At 47.2% G+C, this 19,607-nt stretch overlaps 2 protein-coding genes across 7 annotated transcripts in view; one reads left to right on the top strand and one right to left on the bottom strand.

The window, feature by feature from the left end:
- The first annotated feature begins 1,066 nt into the window (after nucleotides 1-1,066).
- On the top strand, nucleotides 1,067-10,735 carry ARSA (arylsulfatase A). 6 transcript variants are annotated; one of them, XM_032949164.2, is made up of 9 exons: nucleotides 1,073-1,335; nucleotides 2,092-2,200; nucleotides 3,237-3,535; nucleotides 4,503-4,962; nucleotides 5,793-5,962; nucleotides 6,122-6,246; nucleotides 7,061-7,188; nucleotides 9,332-9,434; nucleotides 9,566-10,735. In XM_032949164.2, the coding sequence occupies exons 3-9, from the start codon at nucleotides 3,282-3,284 to the stop codon at nucleotides 9,859-9,861; spliced, it is 1,536 nt and encodes a 511-aa protein (XP_032805055.1). In that variant the 5' UTR covers nucleotides 1,073-1,335; nucleotides 2,092-2,200; nucleotides 3,237-3,281; the 3' UTR covers nucleotides 9,862-10,735. The 6 variants fall into 6 exon arrangements, with proteins under 6 accessions (XP_032805056.1, XP_075921513.1, XP_032805055.1 ...); XM_076065397.1 differs by having other exon boundaries at nucleotides 1,073-1,385; XM_032949165.2 differs by lacking the exon at nucleotides 2,092-2,200 and having other exon boundaries at nucleotides 1,067-1,200.
- A 661-nt stretch (nucleotides 10,736-11,396) lies between these two features.
- The window catches only part of LOC116939990 (C-Jun-amino-terminal kinase-interacting protein 1-like), a 31,123-nt gene continuing 22,912 nt past the window's right edge, over nucleotides 11,397-19,607 (bottom strand). Inside the window, exons 11-13 of the mRNA XM_032949161.2 lie at nucleotides 19,060-19,130; nucleotides 17,439-17,537; nucleotides 11,397-16,102 (exon numbers count right to left, since the gene is read on the bottom strand). Coding sequence (XP_032805052.2) covers nucleotides 16,030-16,102; nucleotides 17,439-17,537; nucleotides 19,060-19,130 — 243 coding nt within the window. The 3' untranslated portion in view covers nucleotides 11,397-16,029. The remainder of the gene's footprint in view (nucleotides 16,103-17,438; nucleotides 17,538-19,059; nucleotides 19,131-19,607) is intronic.

Below are 19,607 nucleotides of genomic sequence, written 5' to 3'. Positions count from 1 at the left end.
GTAAATTTATAAATGTGTCGTTGAAACCCGCCACCTCCCGACACACAAATGTGGCTGTCGCCTGATGAAGCTAGTTGTAATTACTGGCGAAACGTCGTACTCAGATTGTAAATGTCGTGGCTTTTCTCTCCAACACACCGGTGTGCTGCTGTACTTGTACAGCCACATTTGCAAATGCGATTTGCAACTTTGATCATTGCCTGTGTGTCGATTGTTCACTTTTCACGTGCCATATTTATTGAGGGACTTGTAACTGTGTTATCTTAGTGTGGTCTGGGACTGTGTTTGTTGTGGTGAAATTGAGTGGCTCGCTTACTATTTCTTATTCTTGTACTGTTTGTTGTTGTAACGTTCTGACCCGCCCATACTGGACATCTGCGAAAAAAAAAGAGCCGCATAGCTCGTCGGATGCCTCCAGCATAAACAGAGATGTATACATCGCTTGGATTATGTGGAGGGGGATGGAGAAGGGACGGGGTGGAGGAGGGTGGGTTGGAGGGCGGGGAGGGGAAGTGGAGGAGGGGGGGTGGAGGAGGGGGGTGGAGGAGGAGGAGGGGGGTGGAGGAGGGGGTAGGGGAGGGGTAGAGGGGATAGGGGACGGGGGTAGGGGAGGGGGTGGAGGAAGGGTGGAGAAGGTGATAGTGGAGGAGGGGAGCTGGGTGGAGGAGGGGGGCTGGGTGGAGGAGGGGAGCTGGGTGGAGGAGGGGGCTGGGTGGAGGAGGGGGGGCTGGTGGAGAGGGGGGGGGGGCTGGGTGGAGGAGGGGGGGGGCTGGATGGAGGAGGGGGAGGGGGATGGGTGAAGGAGGGGGATGGGTGAAGGAGGGGGATGGGTGAAGGAGGGGGGGGCTGGGTGGAGGAGGGGGGGGGTGGAGAAGGGGGCTGGGTGGAGGAGGGGGGGCTGGGTGGAGGAGGGGGGGGGGCTGGGTGGAGGAGGGGGGGGGGCTGGGTGGAGGAGGGGGGGGCTGGGTGGAGGAGGGGGGGGCTGGGTGGAGGAGGGGGGGGCTGGGTGGAGGAGGGGGCTGGTGTACGATTGGATCGCTCGATTTCAGTGCCGCCCTGCACACACAACCGTGGTGACGACCCGGAAGCGGGTGAACACGCGGGGTTATTGTTGCTGCTGCTGCTGCCGGGGGCGCGTTATTTGTGTGGCCGTGGAGGGAGGCATCGTGAAGGACGCTTGCCACTGGGGCAGTCTGGGAGGCAAGTCGCCCTCCAACAACAACAACGATACACAACAAACAACAACAACAGCAGCAGCAGCAACGTGAGGGGCAGAGGAGCGAGGCCCACGAGCGGAGAGCTCCGGGCGGATTTAAAACGCAGCAAGTTGGCACGGTGAGGGGTGGCACGGTGAGGGGGCGGCTGCCTTCGGCCACTCATCTCGGGTCAGTCAACCCCCACCTTGTTCCGTCGCCCCGTGACCCTGCCGGCGTGGCCTTAAGGTGCACCTAGCCTGGCACAAGCGCCGTGGCGACGTCGCCGCCGTTCGGTGGCGAATTTCGGCTGTTGTGGTTGGGTTCGGTTCACGAAGAGAAAGTGGCGTTTTTTAATATTCTTTATATTCTTGGTTCTTTCACCACGTAGAAGGGAAACAATAAAATAAAATAAAAAAACGCCACTTTTTTCAAATTTTCTTGCTGTGGTTTTCACACCTGATGATGATTGCTTGCGTTGCAGTCGAAACGTCGTGAGAATTGTATTGTTTTATATTTTTGTTATTTCATTGTTTCCCTTCTAACGTGGTGACTTTACCGAAAGAACCAAGAATATGAATCCCTGCAGTCACGAAAGCTTTAAATCAAAATGTATGCGTTCGTTTAATTGTCATACTGATGACAACACTATATTCTATCGTTGAAAATTTTATCAATGTATATTTTCAAACAATCTATTTTACGGCTCGAATTGTCCACGTTCAACTCACGTTGCCTTTAAAATCACCACGGTCCCTGACGTCACGGCTATTCAGGAATATTTTAATGGTTTTTTTTCCTGGATCTTCTGTTTGCACATGCACAAAGTCACTTTAAGATGTTTGTTTCTTGTTCATGTTTTTGTTCTTTTGTTTGTTGCGGTTGCACCCGATTCAAGAGCCGAATGACTCACAGGGCTATACCAAATAAATGGAACTATGAAACGGCAAGGGTCGGGGAGCCACGCCGAGGGGGGGGGGGGGGGCAGCTCAGAAAGGACATTTCATGTAAGTGTGTTTTAAAACAAAAATATTTTTTAATATATTTTTTCTCAACGTTAAGTCCCATCACAAGGGAGAAAACACAAATAGATAAACAATGTTTGACCGTATTGAAACGGCTGTACGCCGTACGGACCTGCAAAACTCAATTTGCCTCTACAAGAATACGTGGTAAACCCTGTGGTAATGGCTAAGCATTGTAATTTATATGTATTCATTAACCCCCCCTCCACAATCTGGCCTTCACACAAGAATGGCTCACAAGAGATGCCATCACATATCCCCCCCCCCCCCTATATTTAAGGAACGAAACAGGAGGATGTCTCTACAAATCTGGCTGTCGCCGGATGATGCTGGTTGTAATTACTGGCGAAACGTCGTACACGAATTGTAAATGTTGTGGGTTTACTCTCCAACACACCGGTGGTGCTGTACTAGTAACGAATTGCCACGTTCCGTTTGCGTGACAAACCTTACTCGTTGGCTAATTACGCGATCAAACCCAAAAAACTTCTGTTATGGATAAATCGTATGTGTTGACAGCTATGAAAACTGATACATCTACACTCATGCTTACAGCTGGAATCGTGGCCTACTAAGCGCAGTCAATCGTTACATTTTTCCACTCGATCTCTTTTGACAAAATGTCCTTTTCGGGAAACCCAACAATTGTATGTAAAAAAAACCTCTCGACAAAATCGAGTTGAGGCCTCTGAATCTGCAACGCTTCGGAGTAAGTGCTGCACTTTCACCTTTAGGGGGCACCACGTGTGCGCGAGAGACGCAGCGGGTGAACAACCACTCATCATTGTTCGTCAATAATTCACCCATTTCTGGGTGTCCCGCTGCCAACAAAGCAAATGCTGGGCAACACGAGTTGCATTTAACACGGCCTGTTGCTTCCCTTTAGTCGGCGAACCAAACGCAATAATTGCTGTTCAGTGGCGATTAAGATGTCACTCCAATTGCGCCACTGAAAGCGAGACGTAATACAGCGGAAGTACGTGCGTATACGTAACCGATCTCTCCTGTGCCTCTGAAGGCTCCTGCTTTACGAACTGGTAAGTAAGAAGACAGGAGTTGGACGATGGACAAGAGCAGACACACCTCTGCTCTTGCGGCGATGCTGCCGCTGTTGATGGCCACATGGGTCTTCCCTCGGCCCGTCCTCTCGGCTTCACCGCCCAACGTGGTTATTATGTTCGCCGATGACTTGGGATTCGGAGACCTGGGATGCTACGGGCATCCCAGCTCCCTCACGCCCAACCTGGACCGCCTGGCATCGCTGGGGCTTCGCTTCACAGACTTCTACAGCTCGGCTTCCGTCTGTAGTCCGTCCAGGTGAGCGGCAGTCTGTGGTGGTGGTGGTGGTTGCCCTCAAGGGGGTGACGCGATCTTCAGCAGCAGCACTATCAGCATCGCCATCATGCCATCATCATAACCACCAAAAACGAGCTTTATAGCTCATCGGATTCCTCCAGCATCAATACATATTATGATTCATTGTGGAGAGTATAAATTACAAATTAGATAAGCTGTAGCCACTTGTCTCCTTCATTGTGACTCTGCTGATGAGACACGGTATGTCGAAACCAGAGTTTCCCTATGGTAGGCAGACTGAAGGGGGTAGAAGTTGGGGCATGAATTAAAGTGATATTTGATTCTGACGTGTGGCCAGGCGCTCAAAGAGTTTGTAATCGGGCATTAGTTGGTAATCGGGCAGGATCCTCTGGGTCAGAGCCATATTTCTTGAGGACGGGTGTCACTTGGTCCAATTGAAGTAACATAGGGAAAAGACTGGACTAGAAGGAGGTATCAACAACATGATGAACCATTATTACAAATGCGTCGGCAAAATGCTTGAAGGTGCCGGCTGGTAGGAGATCCAGGGGAGAGGTTTTTTTTTTATCGTGGGATATAGGATTATAATCCTGATATTACTCTTGCTATTTTAATTGTAGTAGCATCATATCACTAACTGTATGTTGTTCATGTCGATGAGATGTTTATCCATGTCTTCTTTAGAAAGGATGCATTAATTTAATACAAGTTGTAAGCGAAGGGATAGACAAAGTATGAGTGCTGAGGCGATGGTATTTCTATTCCATTTCAGATATTTGCACCCAAACCACCCCCCCTATTGAAGTTTTGCTGACCCCCACCCCACCCCCATGAAAAACCTGAAGAAGATACCACCACATTCAGCGAGACGTCAGATGTAATGCCGAAAACATGCGGTACAACCTGAAAACACATCGGAGAAGGATGCAGCGAGACCACGGTTTGCCCGTCCCATGTGCACCCTTAGGGCAGGCCTGCTGACTGGTCGCTACGCCACGAGATCGGGCGTCTTCCCGGGGGTGTTCTACCCTGGCTCTGTGGGAGGGCTGCCCCTCAACGAGACCACCATAGCCAAGATGCTCAAGCTGCAGGGCTATGCCACTGGCATGGTGGGCAAGTGGCACCTGGGCCTGGGTGCCAACGGCACGTACCTGCCCACTCGTCATGGCTTTGACGAGTTCCTGGGCGTCCCCTACTCGCACGACCAGGGTCCTTGCCAGAACCTGACGTGCTTCCCTCCAGACGTGCCATGCTATGGCCGGTGCGATCAACACTGTGTCCTCCTGCCGCTGTTCGAGGGAGAGCGGATTTTGCGCCAGCCCGTGGATTTCACGACACTTGTGCCCGATTATATCGCTTGGGCAGAGAAATTCATTCACAAGCAGGCCGCAGATGGAAAGCCCTTCTTCCTCTACTATGCCTCCCACGTGAGTGGCTGCACAGCTCTAAAGCACGCGGTCTGGCTGTTAATACGAATTATATCTTACGTATTTTTTAAATAATTTTTCACAATTTTTATTGTGCAATGTTCATCATGTAAAGGGATAAATCATTTGGAAGTCTCACGCAGCAGCGTATCATCCTGTGTGTTGAAGGAGAGATTTGTTACAGTGCGTCCCCCAAAAAATCCTTAACGTAGCCATTCACCCTTTATGCAGTAGTAGTGTCCGCACTGTTGCCATACACTGCTGTGAGATTATTTGACGCATGACAGTCAAACCAATATTTAAATTCTCATACCTGGAATTTGGCAAAATGAAGTGAAAAGACACGTTACTGTGAGGTAATTGTTAACCATACTTAGACGCAGCACGAGAGAACCCGGTTTAATCACAAGTGGCTACCATGCCTCTGAACCCAGGATCTCAGTGGTGGCTTAGCAATACAGCCTATGGGCCACTTAACCACCTCTTTATTTTGTTATTTGTTCAGTAATAACCTAATCCTTTTGCGATTCCACTGCTGGATAAAGGCCTCCCAACGCCATGTCTGTCATGGAGGTCATTTGACCATACTTCACCATGCTGGCCAGTGCAATTTTGGTGAGATCCGGTTCAGATATCACTGATAATTGCCTAATCTGGAATTGAACTCCAGTTGCTGGGTTTATAACACAGCGCTCTTAATTTATGTGCCACTGTTCCATGACATGTTATTATTAACGTGTTTGTATTTTAGGACGGCACCATCATAATCGACTGAATTTTTTAATCGCATTTCTTGTTTCTCATTTTGCACATCCACTCTCCTCTCCCAGCACACACACTACCCGCAGTTTTCCAGCAAGAACTTTGCCAGGAGGAGTGAGCGAGGTCCATTTGGAGATGCCTTGATGGAATTTGATCACTCGGTGGGAATGCTTCTGAAGGCCCTGGAGCAGGCAGGAGTGGAAGACAACACCTTGTTATTGTTCACCAGCGACAACGGGTTGGCAATGCGTAACATCCCGCTTCCCTTTATGGCCACCGCTCAAAGTCCTCCTTTCGTGCACACCTAACACCCATGCCGACGGTTTGCGTTGCAGCTTTGCGTTGCAGCTTTGCGCTCGCTTTTGTTGACTAAAATTTTTAACGTTCCGCTTTGAAGTCCGGAGCTCAAGCGCACAAACCGAGGAGGGAATGCTGGGCCACTCAAGTGCGGGAAGGCCACAACGTACGAGGGAGGTTTGCGGGTTCCAGCCATTGCATACTGGCCGGGCAAGATCACTCCGGGTGCGTACTATGGCTTTACATGCTTCACGCGCAACCTTTGCACTCGTTACACGGTCCCTGGATTATCAATGAGTAAATCACTTGAAAGAAGACAACAACCCAAAAAGGGCAAACCTTTTGTGTCTTCCAGATGCTGTGTTCCAGGCTTTTCAACACCATAATGAAGTTGACGTTGTCTGGAGGTCGTTGTCGAATTTTAGTGATTACTCTGGCAGATTATTTTTTCAGATTCTTAGTCTCGGCATTTCTTCTTCAGTGCTTTCAGGGTTTTTTTTTGCTGATCTTCTTTACTCCATCATCCAGCCATTTCATTTCAGAGCGAGTTCGAGCTCCTATAATGTTTCCTTGCATAACTAATTTCTCCTGGGTGATATCAGGAAACCTAAAAAAATCACTGCCAGATGCTCCAACATAGGGCTGCAGTGGTCACTACGTCGATATTTGAAATTGTATGAATGTGATGACGCCCTTGTCCGTAGCCTTAAAGTTTTTTACTCTCTTATGAACAAAGCTGAGAATATTTTTCAGATGGCCCGGAACACGCAAGCTAGGAATGCGTCCAAAATATAAGAGCTGACCTTTCAGTTGCGTCTTAAGCGATGGCACACGTGTGCCATCGCTAAAACAACCTTAAAATTCAGTGCTATATTTGCCACGTGAATACACCTTGCGTTCGGAATTTGTTTTAATAGCAGTACGGCGACCACCGCCGCATTTTGTGCTCGCCGCCAACGTTACGACCTGCACGACGAGTTATAAGTAGACGTGACAAGCGGCGTACCGTTGTGCGGTTGCCGCGTGCCCTCGCCGGCAGGCGTGACTCACGAGCTGGCCAGCACGCTGGACCTGCTTCCCACCATCGCTGCGGTCACGGGCGCCAAGCTGCCACCCGTCCCACTGGACGGCTACAACATCGGGCCCCTCCTCTTCAACGGCGCCAAGGTTAGGGAGTGCGTTTGGCTGAAGCCTCGTCTGACGATAACGTTCAAAGCGATTGCCCGTAACTGTATCGCTCGCAATGGGCACAACCACCGTGCGGGGCAGGTGGGCGGCTACGTCATGGGCAGTAGAGAGTGGTGTGGAAAATTCCATTCTTGTCCAACCAAAGTATAAGCTCTCCATCTTTACCAACTCGCGTTATCCAGCGTGGCGAGGTATGGTCAAACAATCGTCACGACCTGCACGGTGTGGGGATGCCCTCGACACCTCATCCAACAGTGCATTGACGATGGGCTGGAGATGCGCTTGCAAAACAATTGTGCATTCATAAAGAGCGTGTGATTTTCATGCTAAATGTTTAAAAATATGCTGGCGTTTGAGTCACCCTCTGCTGTAAAAGAAGGTTAGGGATTCATGCAAATGTACACATCCTACCTCATGTTAAATGTCCTCTTAATTACTGAAGAAGCTACACAATACGAAGCACAGTGAAGGTTTATAAGTTGTGTATTTTATCAGGCTTTATTGGGAGATACATCGGGCTTGTACCCATCACAATTGGGACATATTTCCAAGGCGATGTGTTTTGGCGTTTTTTTTTTCAAGATGTCCATCTGGCTCAGTGTTTTCTGCAGTATTTCCTTGGCCACCTGGTAAACTTGAAGAAATGACTTGAGGCGCCTCAGCAGATGTGCTGTAAACTGCCACCCTATCACTGATATTTACTCAGTGGCAGAGAATTACGCTCCAGCCTGGTCCGGGAGCTCGTACAAAAAAACTGCATTCTCGAACATAATTAAATAACGTAATGCGCGTCAAAACTTCAACACTGAAATTGACACCAATCCCCTGGCTCCCTATTCTGGCTAACATTCTGCCACCAAATATCTGCAGACATGAAAACTGTAAGGGAGTTTACATGTTGCCTTGTGAATGACAACCTACCCATCAATGAAGACCTCAACAAATACCTCAGTGCCAAATGAAGTCCTGATCCCCCTTCTGGATCACGCTATCACCATCCTAGAATCCATAATACACGAAAGGTCGCAAAAGCCTGCGTGTTAAACTGGCCATCCTAGAATCTCGCACAGATCGGGAAGAACGCTGACGAACGGAGTGAAACGACGCTTCCAGAATAACCACCTTACTTGAGACCCAAAAATCGCACCTCCTGTCATTGACATTCCTCGAAGACACTGGTTGTAACTATCAGCCACATCAGAGCATCAACAGGCTGAAGCACACATCTCCTTCATGAATGTAAAATCAAAGGCAGGCCACAGTCATGTGATTGTGGTCATGCAATCTAAAATATGGACCGTATATTAAACCACTGTCGTGTGCACTCCTTCAATAGAGGAGGAATAGCAAAACTAGACAAACTCTTTCTTGAAATATATTAAAGCACTGTCGTGTGCACTCCTTCAATGGAGGAGGAATAGCAAAACTAGACAAACTCTTTCTTGAAACACTCTCATAGGTAGTCGGCATTGGCATTTAGCTGCTGAAAATACTGCCATGTACAAGAATAGAATAGCAGGCTTGGTGATCCAATAACAAGCCCAGAGCCGCTGCAGAATGAGCAGCGCTTCGTGAGCTTCAGGGATCTAGGCCGTGCCCCTCCTGCTTCGTTCCCACCGCCAGCCCCCCCCACCCCATCCTGTCCTCCATCGCCAGGGGGAGATACTGTTTAATTATTTTTTTTAAATGACACGTAACAAATTAATGGGTTAGGTATGATTAGCCTAACCCGAAAGTGTATTATTATTTTCGTCATTTTCTGGCGCGTTGGAAGTATATAAAAAACAAACAAGGCCCTGAAGTTCAGTTAAATGAGGGACGCCATTTAGTGTGTATCCTTTTTTCCACACGGACCCCGTGATGCCATGGACAGGGTCCCCGCATTGGCCTGTGGCTCGCCGAAGAAAGGGAACCCTTGGGCCTGGGTTGTCGAGCCCTCTCGGTTCCGGGTTGGCCCGATAGGGCTGCCATGGGAACCCGGGCTGAACCTACGAGTCCACTTCCCAAACCGAGCGAGCACCGTTCCCACTAGTCATGGGTATGTGGCCTTAGAGCCTGTATAGGGTCACCACTGCTTTACCAACTTTAATGACACAAGTGCATCCAATGTGTTTTCCCACAGAGCCCTCGGAAGTTGATGTTCTACTTCACAACGTCACCGACCAGTGATCAGGGGGTGTTTGCAGTCCGACACAACTATTACAAAGCCCACTATTTCACACAAGGTAGGATCCACCACCATCGCCACTTTAATTTTACCGATGGAGGACTCACGTTTCTTCCATCCACCCTATTTGATCAAATAGTCATAATTTATACTCGTACCCTCCCCACCCCTTCCCCCTGCTTTTTACAGGAGCGGGTGCCAGTGCTCTTACCCCGGATCACGACTGCGGGATTGCCGCTGAGTGCAAGAAACACAGTCCGCCGCTACTCTTTCACCTGGGCTGGGACGTGTCTGAACGCGTCGAGCTGAACTCCAGCCTCCCCGACCTGAAGCCTGTGGCGGAGGACATAGACCGCCTGCGCAATGAGTTCCAGCTCGACATGACGTGGGGTCCGAGCCAGATGGATCGCGGAATAGACCCTAAGCTAGAGCCCTGCTGCAACCCACAGTGCAGCCCCAAGCCCACGTGCTGCCGGTGCGTGTGACGGGAGAGATGAGCCCCTCTTGAAAGAGGGTTGGCACGCTGATTGTAGTCGATGGGCTCTTGCGTGCAATGTGGCGGACATTGACGGCGTCGTGGAGTTGGTACGTTCCGTCTGTTCGTCTTTCCCGTCCGTCCGTCCGTCCTGCGTTGTTACTGAGCCACTTTGCCAAATTGAGCTTCATCGACACTCGGCAATAGTCGCGCGTTGCGTCACAACACAAATAACACCCCAATAGGGGGTGGATACAAATGTAGCTTTTGATTAATTTTTCTATTTTTCATTTATATTATTTGCTTTACAGCCCTTTGTGAATCTACTGTTGGATGAAAGCACCTCCTGTCGTGTTAAGCATTGCGCTTGTTTGACTATACGTCACTCACACCAGTCAGTGTGGGTTTGGTGAAGGGGGGCTCAGGAATGGTATATCACGCCGCACTGGGAATCGAACTGCGTCAAATTTGCTCGGGGCACAGTTCGCTAACCGCTGACGCAATTCCCTCCACACCCCCTCCCTGTCATTTTATACATTACATAAAATTCGTTGACCACCAAATGTGAAAGTGGTGGTGGTGAGTCTTCTGGTTGAAAGCTCAAGAACGAGTCTTAATGGAAGAGGTTTCGTATTACTGCTGGTGATTCTATTAAGAAGATTTTACCTTGCTGTTTAGGACTATTGGAATGGTTCAGCTTTTTTTTCACTTTATATAATGAGCGTGGTATTTTAAATCTAAGCCAAGTGATACTGTGAAACAATAACATTTCGATTTTCAATAATGTTTTTCGTTTAATATTGCTTGGCAATAAAAAAAAACAATATGCTGGGATTGTTTTGTTAAACATTGGTTCATTTCATCAATAAACATCTATGGATTGATGTGTTTTGTAATGCTTCCGTCTTAACTTCCAGGGAACGTGTAGCTGACCGAATTCATGGGAAACGCATTCACTGGTACAGATGTAGAGGGTTACCATTGACTTTGTTAGGCGTCGGAACGCTTTCACGAGTGTCAAACAACACTCAATGAAACGTCCAAAATGGCAGATTAGAATGCATGAAACATTTTGCACCTTTATACACCGTGGCGACCTCCCAACACTGAGTGGCAGGGTACAAATTGTACCGCAATGGTTTAGAAGCAAAATGTTCAATTAGGTTACACTCTGAATCCTGGAAGTGGCCTCGGTGGCTAGGGGCAACAGAGCACTGAGCCAGTGCTGCCGAGATCTTGGCCTCCGAGCGGACGCATGAGCATGGACTTGGACACCCGTGGTGAGTTCATGGTGTCAATCTGTCCCCAGTGTTGTGAAATTAAAAAAAAAGCATCACAATACGTCTTGATCGTCGCATATTTTAGTTAATTCCACATCCGAATGAAAGTTTTGATTTTATTGACGTGATTATCCTATTCTATTTAGGATTCATATCGCGCCCTTTCCAGGGCATCAATGGGCATTCCGAGAGAGGCCTGCTCCTGTAGTGATGGCACAAGTTCCACGACATCTAGGACTATTTGACAAGGGACGATGCTCAGCTGCGGAGTTCCAAATTGAAGTTTATTATGATGTGACACTGGAATCACACTGTTTACAAATGATAACATACAAAGTCATGTCGAAGTAATGATTTGAAGGAACTTATCCATGAGTGGGGAGGTCAGCTTTTAGTCTTATTTTCCCATTCCAGTCCTTCACCCGCAACCTCTGGAGTGGCCTTTCCTTATGGCAATGAGCTGATAAATACGGTTCCAATTGATTTATTGATGGAGACAGGTCCGTGCTTGTAATTAGCCGTGGACCGTACCATGTTTTATGGGGACTTTTTTGTGACATACAATTTCTCAGAATTCATCACTGGGAGTGCACTATGGGGCCGTCCATAAATTACGTCACGCGCTTTTTGACGCTTTTCACACCCCCCCCCCTTCGTCACACGGCGTCACAAAAAGTCAAATCCCTCCTCAAATATGACGTCACAAAGCTCTGCCCCCCCCCCAAAAAAATATATAAAACATGCTTCAAATCGCTTTAAACTATTGTCATTGTAGTGCGTATTTAATGTGGCGCTGCACTCTTATATTGTAGGAGAAAACATTAATTAAAAAGTCTATTTAATTAAGTAGAACGTGTTGTCTATATTTAAAGTTGCGCATTTTCATGTGACGTCACATTTCTCAACCCCCCCCCCCCTTGTCACACATCGTCACAAATGTCTGACCCGCCCCCTAGGTGCGTGACGCCATTTATGGACTGCCCCTACGCAGCTTGGACGTCATTTGAAATAAAACTCCATCTGACAAGCCGTAGGGTAGACAATAACCTCTTGGCCCCTTGTTATCTCCTCTCTGCCCAGAGCACACCAATGCATCTCCTATGACCTTGCAATCCGCAGTTGCTGAGCCAAGGACAATAACAAAAGACGCAGGCAGCCAGATGGCTCAAGAGTCGAAGCACTCAACCAGAGCTGGGTTTGAATCCAGGTTTCAGCCACCCGTGATTAAAGTGGGGTTCCGAAGTTATAATACTAACAACAACACATCCCTCCAATTTGTTTTGTTTTGCAATTCGGCAACGCCTCCACCTTTGAGAACACAACAAAAATGTTTACTTCCATGCGGCATAGCTGAGCACGTGCAAAACGCAGCGCCCCCTAGAGTCGATAAGAGATCAATGGAAGAGACCGCAGATCAAGTCACCCGAGGTCTCCTTCCATGGGCTATTCTCCAACATGAGGCGAAGGTCCTTGGTGACTGAGACAGTCACATGCAATGAGACCAACCGCACAATTGGACGAGAAAATACACTTGTAATATTCCTTAGAATATGTATTCCTGCAGTCACGAAAGCTTTAAGTCAAGATTTACACTTGTAATGTTATTGACTATTATATTTATGTGTGCGGATTTTTGCTGGCATTGGTTCATTTTGTTTTGGGTTTCTATTAAAAACTATTTTCTTATTTTACCAAGTAATGCCCACTGAGCTATGTAGCTATTTTTTCAGAAGCGACCTGGCCACAAATGATAGCTCAACGAAGTGGTTTATCACGTGGACATTTCTCACAGCCAAATACACCAAAGGAACGTTTATAAATGTGGAGGGAAAAACCGGAGGACCTGGAGAAAAATCCACGCGACCACGGGGAAAGAGACGTGCAAACTACAATAAAAAATATATACAGCAGGCGTCAGGGTTGGGATCGAATTCACGACCTCCTGTATACCAGACGAGGCAGTTAACATCTCGCCACCGTGGATGTTGGGATGTTGGGAGTAACTCTTGGCAGTGAATTATGCCGCACGTTACACAATATCAGTTTGCTCCTGTAAACGGCAGAGGTACACGCGCCGTTCTCATGTAACCTTCACTGTAGAGGCTGACCTTTACATCCGAGTGCATTGCTCACGTGAGCTGCTTATTAAGTGGCTGCGATAAAGTTGTAGTGCGCATGTTATTTCCAGAGCGTGAGGTTGGACGCGTTTCACATTAGCCAAATTATATTCGCTAATTGGACCTCGTGATAACGTGCCTGTGTGACGTCAAGGGTTGAACGTTAATTTATTTGATGATGAAATTAATATATGTGAATTAATCATCCGAGTAGTGGGGCAGCGATTAACGCATTGCGCTGTGAACTATAATTCCCGGCCATGGCTAACATCAGTGCCAAGTGATATTTGAAGTGATCCAAGGTCTTGAATCTTCATCCGGCAGTGGTTAAATCCACCAATTAGTCAAACATTGATTATGTGCAAGTGATAATACTGTGGATGTAAATGTATGTGATTATACAGTACATTCCTTTCTCAATTCTCTGCGGGATGAAGGCTTCCGACGCAGTGTTGGTATTGGGGGGTTGTTTGACCATACTTCACCACACTGGTCACTGCGAGTGGGTTGAGGAGGTGCCCAAAACTGATTCGAATATCACTCACCAGTGATGTTAGCCGTGGCCGGGAATCAAACTTAAGTTGCCAGGTTCATAAGTGTGTGCAACATCACCCACAGCTGTGCACGTGTGTGCCTATCTTACAGATTGTAATAGATAATTGAAAAAAAATACACGGCATAAAAATATATTGCATGGAAACATATCGCGCGGTTAGAAACAAATGGCATAACGTATAGATTTACAGTACCAGTGTTTTAATTGTACATTTGTATAATTATTACAGGATTGAAGGGGGACTCACAGTACTAATCACTCGACCCTATTGGCAACACCTTTATTACAATTCGACTCCCCCCCCCCCCACTAAACATCATTATTGAACACCACTAACGCTAGTCGGTCAAATCTACATCATTTCAACTTTCTTTTTTATTGCGTGGCTGCTGTAAATGTAACTACACGGATGTACGACCACATTCCGCGTTAACGCAAATTTATTTCTTTTTTTTTAGAACAGCATAATGTGGCATAAGTTACAAGGTTACTGCATGTTTTTTTTTAAATTAAGGCTTATTTAACATATTAGAGCCGTAAGCAAAGATCTGTTCCTCTTGTAGCCCGCTAATCTTGCATCGGAATCCCACCTCACAACAGCTTTCCACAAGTATCAGCTGGTGAAATCGTTTTGTGCAGAAACACTGTTTTAGACCTGCAACGCTATGCCCCCTATTCCCCTCGCAAGTCCATGAATTGTCACGATTTGTTCGTGTGAATCGATTGCAGAATCAATTCCTATTTTTAACATCGCGTTGGAGTCCCTCTCATGGGTTACAGGAGCAGCGCAAAACCAATTGCCAACGTGTTCGAATACAAAATAATAAATTCGACGCGTGTGCCGTGTGCTCAGTAATCGATTTTTATATCGATGAATTGATACGTCGTTGTATCCCTACTGTGTCGGAGTGGGTGTGCAGCTTCCAATGCAAGGTTAGGCTGGGTTGGAGCATCGTCTGCCACACACACACAGAGCTGGCACTGAAAATTCCAGTTTCATCGGTCTCCACTGGACTGTGCTCCATGCCAATATCCAGCAAGTACTCTCTCTGACGACTCGTCACACAGTCCTCCTGCGCCAGTGTTACACCCCGATACAGCAATGGCCATCTAATGCTTGCTTTAATTCCAAAATTCTCATGCCTGCCTTGTTACGCCACGTCCTGACCAGCGTTCTGCTCAAGGCACTAACGGAGGACTTTCCCTGGCCACCGCTCATGCTACGTATGCCTGCATATCAAGACGAGCGAGCACACGACAAAGCCCGGGGTCAATTATGAAATCACAAAAACAGAAACACCGTTATCTGCAATTTAATGACACTGTGATTCAAATTCATTACGAATGACATAGCTACAATTGTAACTGACCTCAGGTCTGAGACGTGACTTTTACACAAAAATGGGCACATCGTCTTCTAAGTTGCCCAGAGTATGGCCACACCGTTTTGTTGCTATTTGTGAACGTAGACTAGATCGTTGAACCTTGTTGAACTTTGCACATGGTCCTTGCCCTGTCCTCATCAGGTGCGGATTTGCCAATCGTTGGATACATCCACTGTTAGCAATTGTTTTTCAGGTAAAAGACTCTAATGGTATCTTGTTTCATTTGAGGCTCCTGGATTACAGGTGCACTGGACTTCAAAATTAAATTAGATAAACTTACGTAAAACGGTCACCTTATTTTTCCATTAGGAGTGAGACTTCAGCAGGCCGACTTCTACTGCAAACACCTGGAATTTTCAGCTGAAAGGCTATACATCAATAAAAAAAAATGTTTAGAATAATGCATTACATCACTGCAAATGTAGAGTTTTACGTGAAAGTAAGATTTTATTCTCGGCAGCAGCAAATGAATTGAAACATCACACGAGTTGCCACCGGTTGGTTAAGAGTTAAACAGTTTTTGCGGCGTCTCGCTGCACGATGTACGCCCGCGCACTACATTTTTGGTCGGCAAAGCACGCAAAAGCCTCACGGCCCTCGGGTGCAGAGGGTGGGTGCAGCGTACGCCGCATCGAGGAGAACTCGCCGCGCGCTTCGTAAACCGGCGCGGCGTTCGGTTAGGTAAAGCGCACGGACGCCAGGAATAATCATCACACGACCTTAAGCTGGGGAGAGACAACACGGACGGCACACAACATTTACGGGGGCGTGGTTATAACGACTACAAACGATGACGTTGTTATTTATTCTCTTCCAGGGGCAGTTACATGCCGCGCGGCATCACTCCAGATATATGTCTTCTGTGGGACAGGCATACTCCAGGTACTCCTTGTAGAACACTTGGAAAGCTTTCCTGTGAAATAAAGCAAAGTGACATTTAAAGTAATGAGAGGCCAGGATATTTATGACGTGGCACGTTTAGTGACGAGAAATAATGGTACTCGATAATCACCAACGCTCCGGTCAAATCGCCAAAATGTAATTGTCTGTAATGAGATCGGCCCGGAAGGGTCCCAATGGAAGATTTCCGCGCACGCGTGTATGGATGAAAATATGGATTAAAAGATTCACTGACATGTGAAATTGCAAAACTGAACGAACGAGCACATCTATACCGTCGAGGCAGAACGCTGAAATTGTTGCGGACAAGAGGCAATATGAGACCTCCATCAGGAAACTCGTCACATTGCGAATAACTCCTTTGTTGCCGACTGTGAGAGCCGAGTGAATCTTGGTTAGGAGCTGTTTTTTTGTCATTCATATATTGTTTATTCCGTGCATGCCGATGTGATGCGCGTATTTAGGGATCACATACGGATCAAGAGCCTTGTCATGTAAAAAGCCAGTACAAAGTACCAGAAGTTGGCTGGTGCATTGCAGAGTGTGAAATCATCCACGACTGCTGAATGCTAATGAGGCCACAGCACTTGCTCACACTTTATGTGGCATGGGGGAATGCGCCTGTGATATGTCTTGGCGTGTCGTGCGCACACATAAAACCCACAGCCATGTATTAAACTGACCAGAAAAATACACTGCACACACCAACTCTACAAATACATCCATTGGGTAGCAAACGTGTTCTGTATTTCGGCAAACATTTCCAATTATCGGCTGGGTAACTCAGCTAAGCTTACAATAACTCACAGTCACATTTGATGAGATAAAGTGTGGGTACTCCTGCCTCTTCTCTCGACATCTGACCAGTGTGAAACAGTAGGCCAAAATTCCCTCCAGAAGAGGCCCTTCATAGCTCCCTCTACCGAAAAGGGCCCTCTGCCAAAAGTGGCACGAGCGAGCAATTCCACGGCCGCACCTTCACCTCTTACACTGACCACAGTGAGCACCTCACACTCAACAGCAGCACCATAGGATTCTCTAAAATATGAGACGGGAGGTGACCCGAGTTATTCCCATGGGCTTTCCTGCAATGCTCACAGTCGTTATGCTGGTGCCGCCTCATGCCCCGGCTTTGCCGCGCACCGTAACGACCGCTGCGGCCTTGCGAGTCAGAGGGGCCGGCAAGTTGGACTGGCACGTTGCCTCGCACTCAGTGCTGAACATTAAAGGTAAATGGTTCAACCATCAAGCTAGACGCCGAAAGCCTTGACAGGCTCGTCGGTTTTGTCGGCGCCCCTTGCCCTCGCACACGTCACGAGGGCTCACGCACGAGAGAGGGCCAAGCTCACCCGACGCTCTCCGCCACCGGTCGAGTGGAGTCCTCGGCCACGAAGACGTGGCAGGCGAAGCGATGGTCCGACGGGTGCTTAGTGATGAATCCAAAATAGCTGCGGAACAAGCAGAATCTCTACAGCGGCGCGCGCGCGTGCACACACTTGCACGGGCGGGGATGTCGCATGGTTACGGGGAGACGGATGAAAGGCGTAACGAGAAGATTGTAAAGCTGGGCTCTCGGGACTGTTTGCAACCCGGTTTGAGCATTTGTATTCATAGACATTTCGAAGCCCATTAAACTCTGCAAATATTCCCCGGTTCGCCATTCATTTGTTGTTTTGCCATGTGCTATGCGTTTGCGGGCAGTGCACTCATGCATAAATTTGAGACTGCAAGGACGAACAGGAGTGCGTTTAAGCCTGTGCTGCGTTGTTGCTTAGCATATGTCTTTATTTCCTTTGTACTATTTATTTTGCACAAATCCAGCACAAAACACGTCTACAGAAATGAATTAACATTCCTACCTCTGCTATTTATCAGCATAGTCCAAGAGGCACAACAATTGCCTGTGAAATACCACTCTTTCTGCTCAAGGCTGAAATATCGTAAAATTGGAATCTGCGCTTATTACACGCATGAACAAAAATAACTTAATCCGATTGAATAATTAATCATCGTTATAAAAATAACTCGCTATTTTCCATGATGAATATCTGATTATTTTAATTTAAATCAGATTAAGTTGGTGTACGTTTTGAATTTCTCTGCGTTTATTTGTTAATGTCAACTAATAACAAACCACTTGTGTCAATGGAAATAGAGTGGAAATGTCAGTTTTCTCCAGGGCCCCAAAGTATAATGTGCAATCTGCAACTATAACGTAAATATATCAATCTGCCCATCTCTCTATCTTGCGATTAAAAAAAGGGCGAGTATCAGAAACGTCAGTATATATATCTTTCCACTGTGAAGGCAGTATTACTGGAAAATGTGGTGAGGTCTTTTTAATGGCATGCACCAGTGGCTGTGAAACTAAGTACATTCCTCCGGCAATGAGCGAATGCCTGGCTTCCCGATTCTCTTTAAAACTCGTACGTAGTCCGACGAATTCTCGGCGATGAAGCCGCCAACCCTGTGTCAAGAGAAAGGCCCTGAAGGATGACGCCACTAGACTACTGCTGAAGTCACTTCAATCGGCCTCCTCATCCACACTCGGGAATAGAGGGCACACCTTTAACGTGGCCTGCAAAGAGTGGTCACCGAGTGCCATGCTCGTTGCAGACAACTGGCGGTGTGCAGTAGCACCTCCCTCCACTTCTCTCTGTCCTGTCTGCGTTGTTAACCTGCATTCCCATCCATTTTCCCACATCGTCGTGGTATGTGAGCTGAGGCTCATTTTTATTCTCGTCACTGGTGTAAGTAAGCCCAGTTGACTGAATAAAAGAATAAATACCATTGCAGTTTTAGTTAAATTACAAATTTGTGTTTCACCATCCCGCAGTTCTGCTCTGCAACCAGTCATGAGCATGCTTTCATTCAGCTACACATATGAGATGCCACAGAGATATATATATGCATATACAAATGTTCGAAAGGCAATAAATATCTGTCATTGAAGAATGTAGTTTTCCGTACTTGCTTTTCTTGGGGTGGTAACCGCAAAATGAGACATTCCTCAGCTTGAAGAAGTGGCTGCATTTGCCTCCCTGATGGAGGACAAAATATCAAAACAAACTTTACTTAGCACAATTCATGCAGGAAGGCAATACAAAGTGCTTTACATGACAAAATAAAAGCGACTAATACAATGTAAATAACAATGAGGATACATTAAAAATGACATAACATACTACGTAGATAGATATAAAGAATATCAAAAATAAAGTGAATAAAAATATCACGACGTTTCGATCGCAACACAAGCGGCCGTCATCAGGAAAAGGGGCTAGCCTCTAAAGGCAAACTCTTTATAAAGGTTTGGAGATGGGCGTAGCCCAAGTGTATCAGCAGCACCAGCAGCATGGGTGGGGCAGAAATGTCAATGCAGCAGCAATGCAGCAGCAATGCCAATGCAGCAGCAATGCCAATGCAGCAGCAATGCCAATGCAGCAGCAATGCCAATGCAGCAGCAATGCCAATGCAGCAAAGGGCTGCCAGGAAATCACTACACCCCGCTCCACACA

This window comes from Petromyzon marinus, chromosome 7 (assembly GCF_048934315.1).
Source record: "Petromyzon marinus isolate PM22_M1 ecotype Great Lakes invasive population chromosome 7, UKy_Petmar_22M1.pri1.0, whole genome shotgun sequence".
In the NCBI taxonomy this organism is placed as follows: Eukaryota; Metazoa; Chordata; class Hyperoartia; order Petromyzontiformes; family Petromyzontidae; genus Petromyzon; species Petromyzon marinus.
Note: the sequence above shows the minus strand (reverse complement) of the source record. Positions and strands in the feature narration are given on the sequence as shown.

Coding starts and splice junctions, on each gene's coding strand:
- ARSA (XM_032949165.2), top strand. CDS start 3,282: ATGGACAAGAGCAGACACACCTCTGCTCTTGCGGCGATGCTGCCGCTG. Junction 6,247..7,060: donor GCCGGGCAAGATCACTCCGG/GTGCGTACTATG, acceptor CCTCGCCGGCAG/GCGTGACTCACGAGCTGGCC. Junction 9,435..9,565: donor AGCCCACTATTTCACACAAG/GTAGGATCCACC, acceptor TGCTTTTTACAG/GAGCGGGTGCCAGTGCTCTT.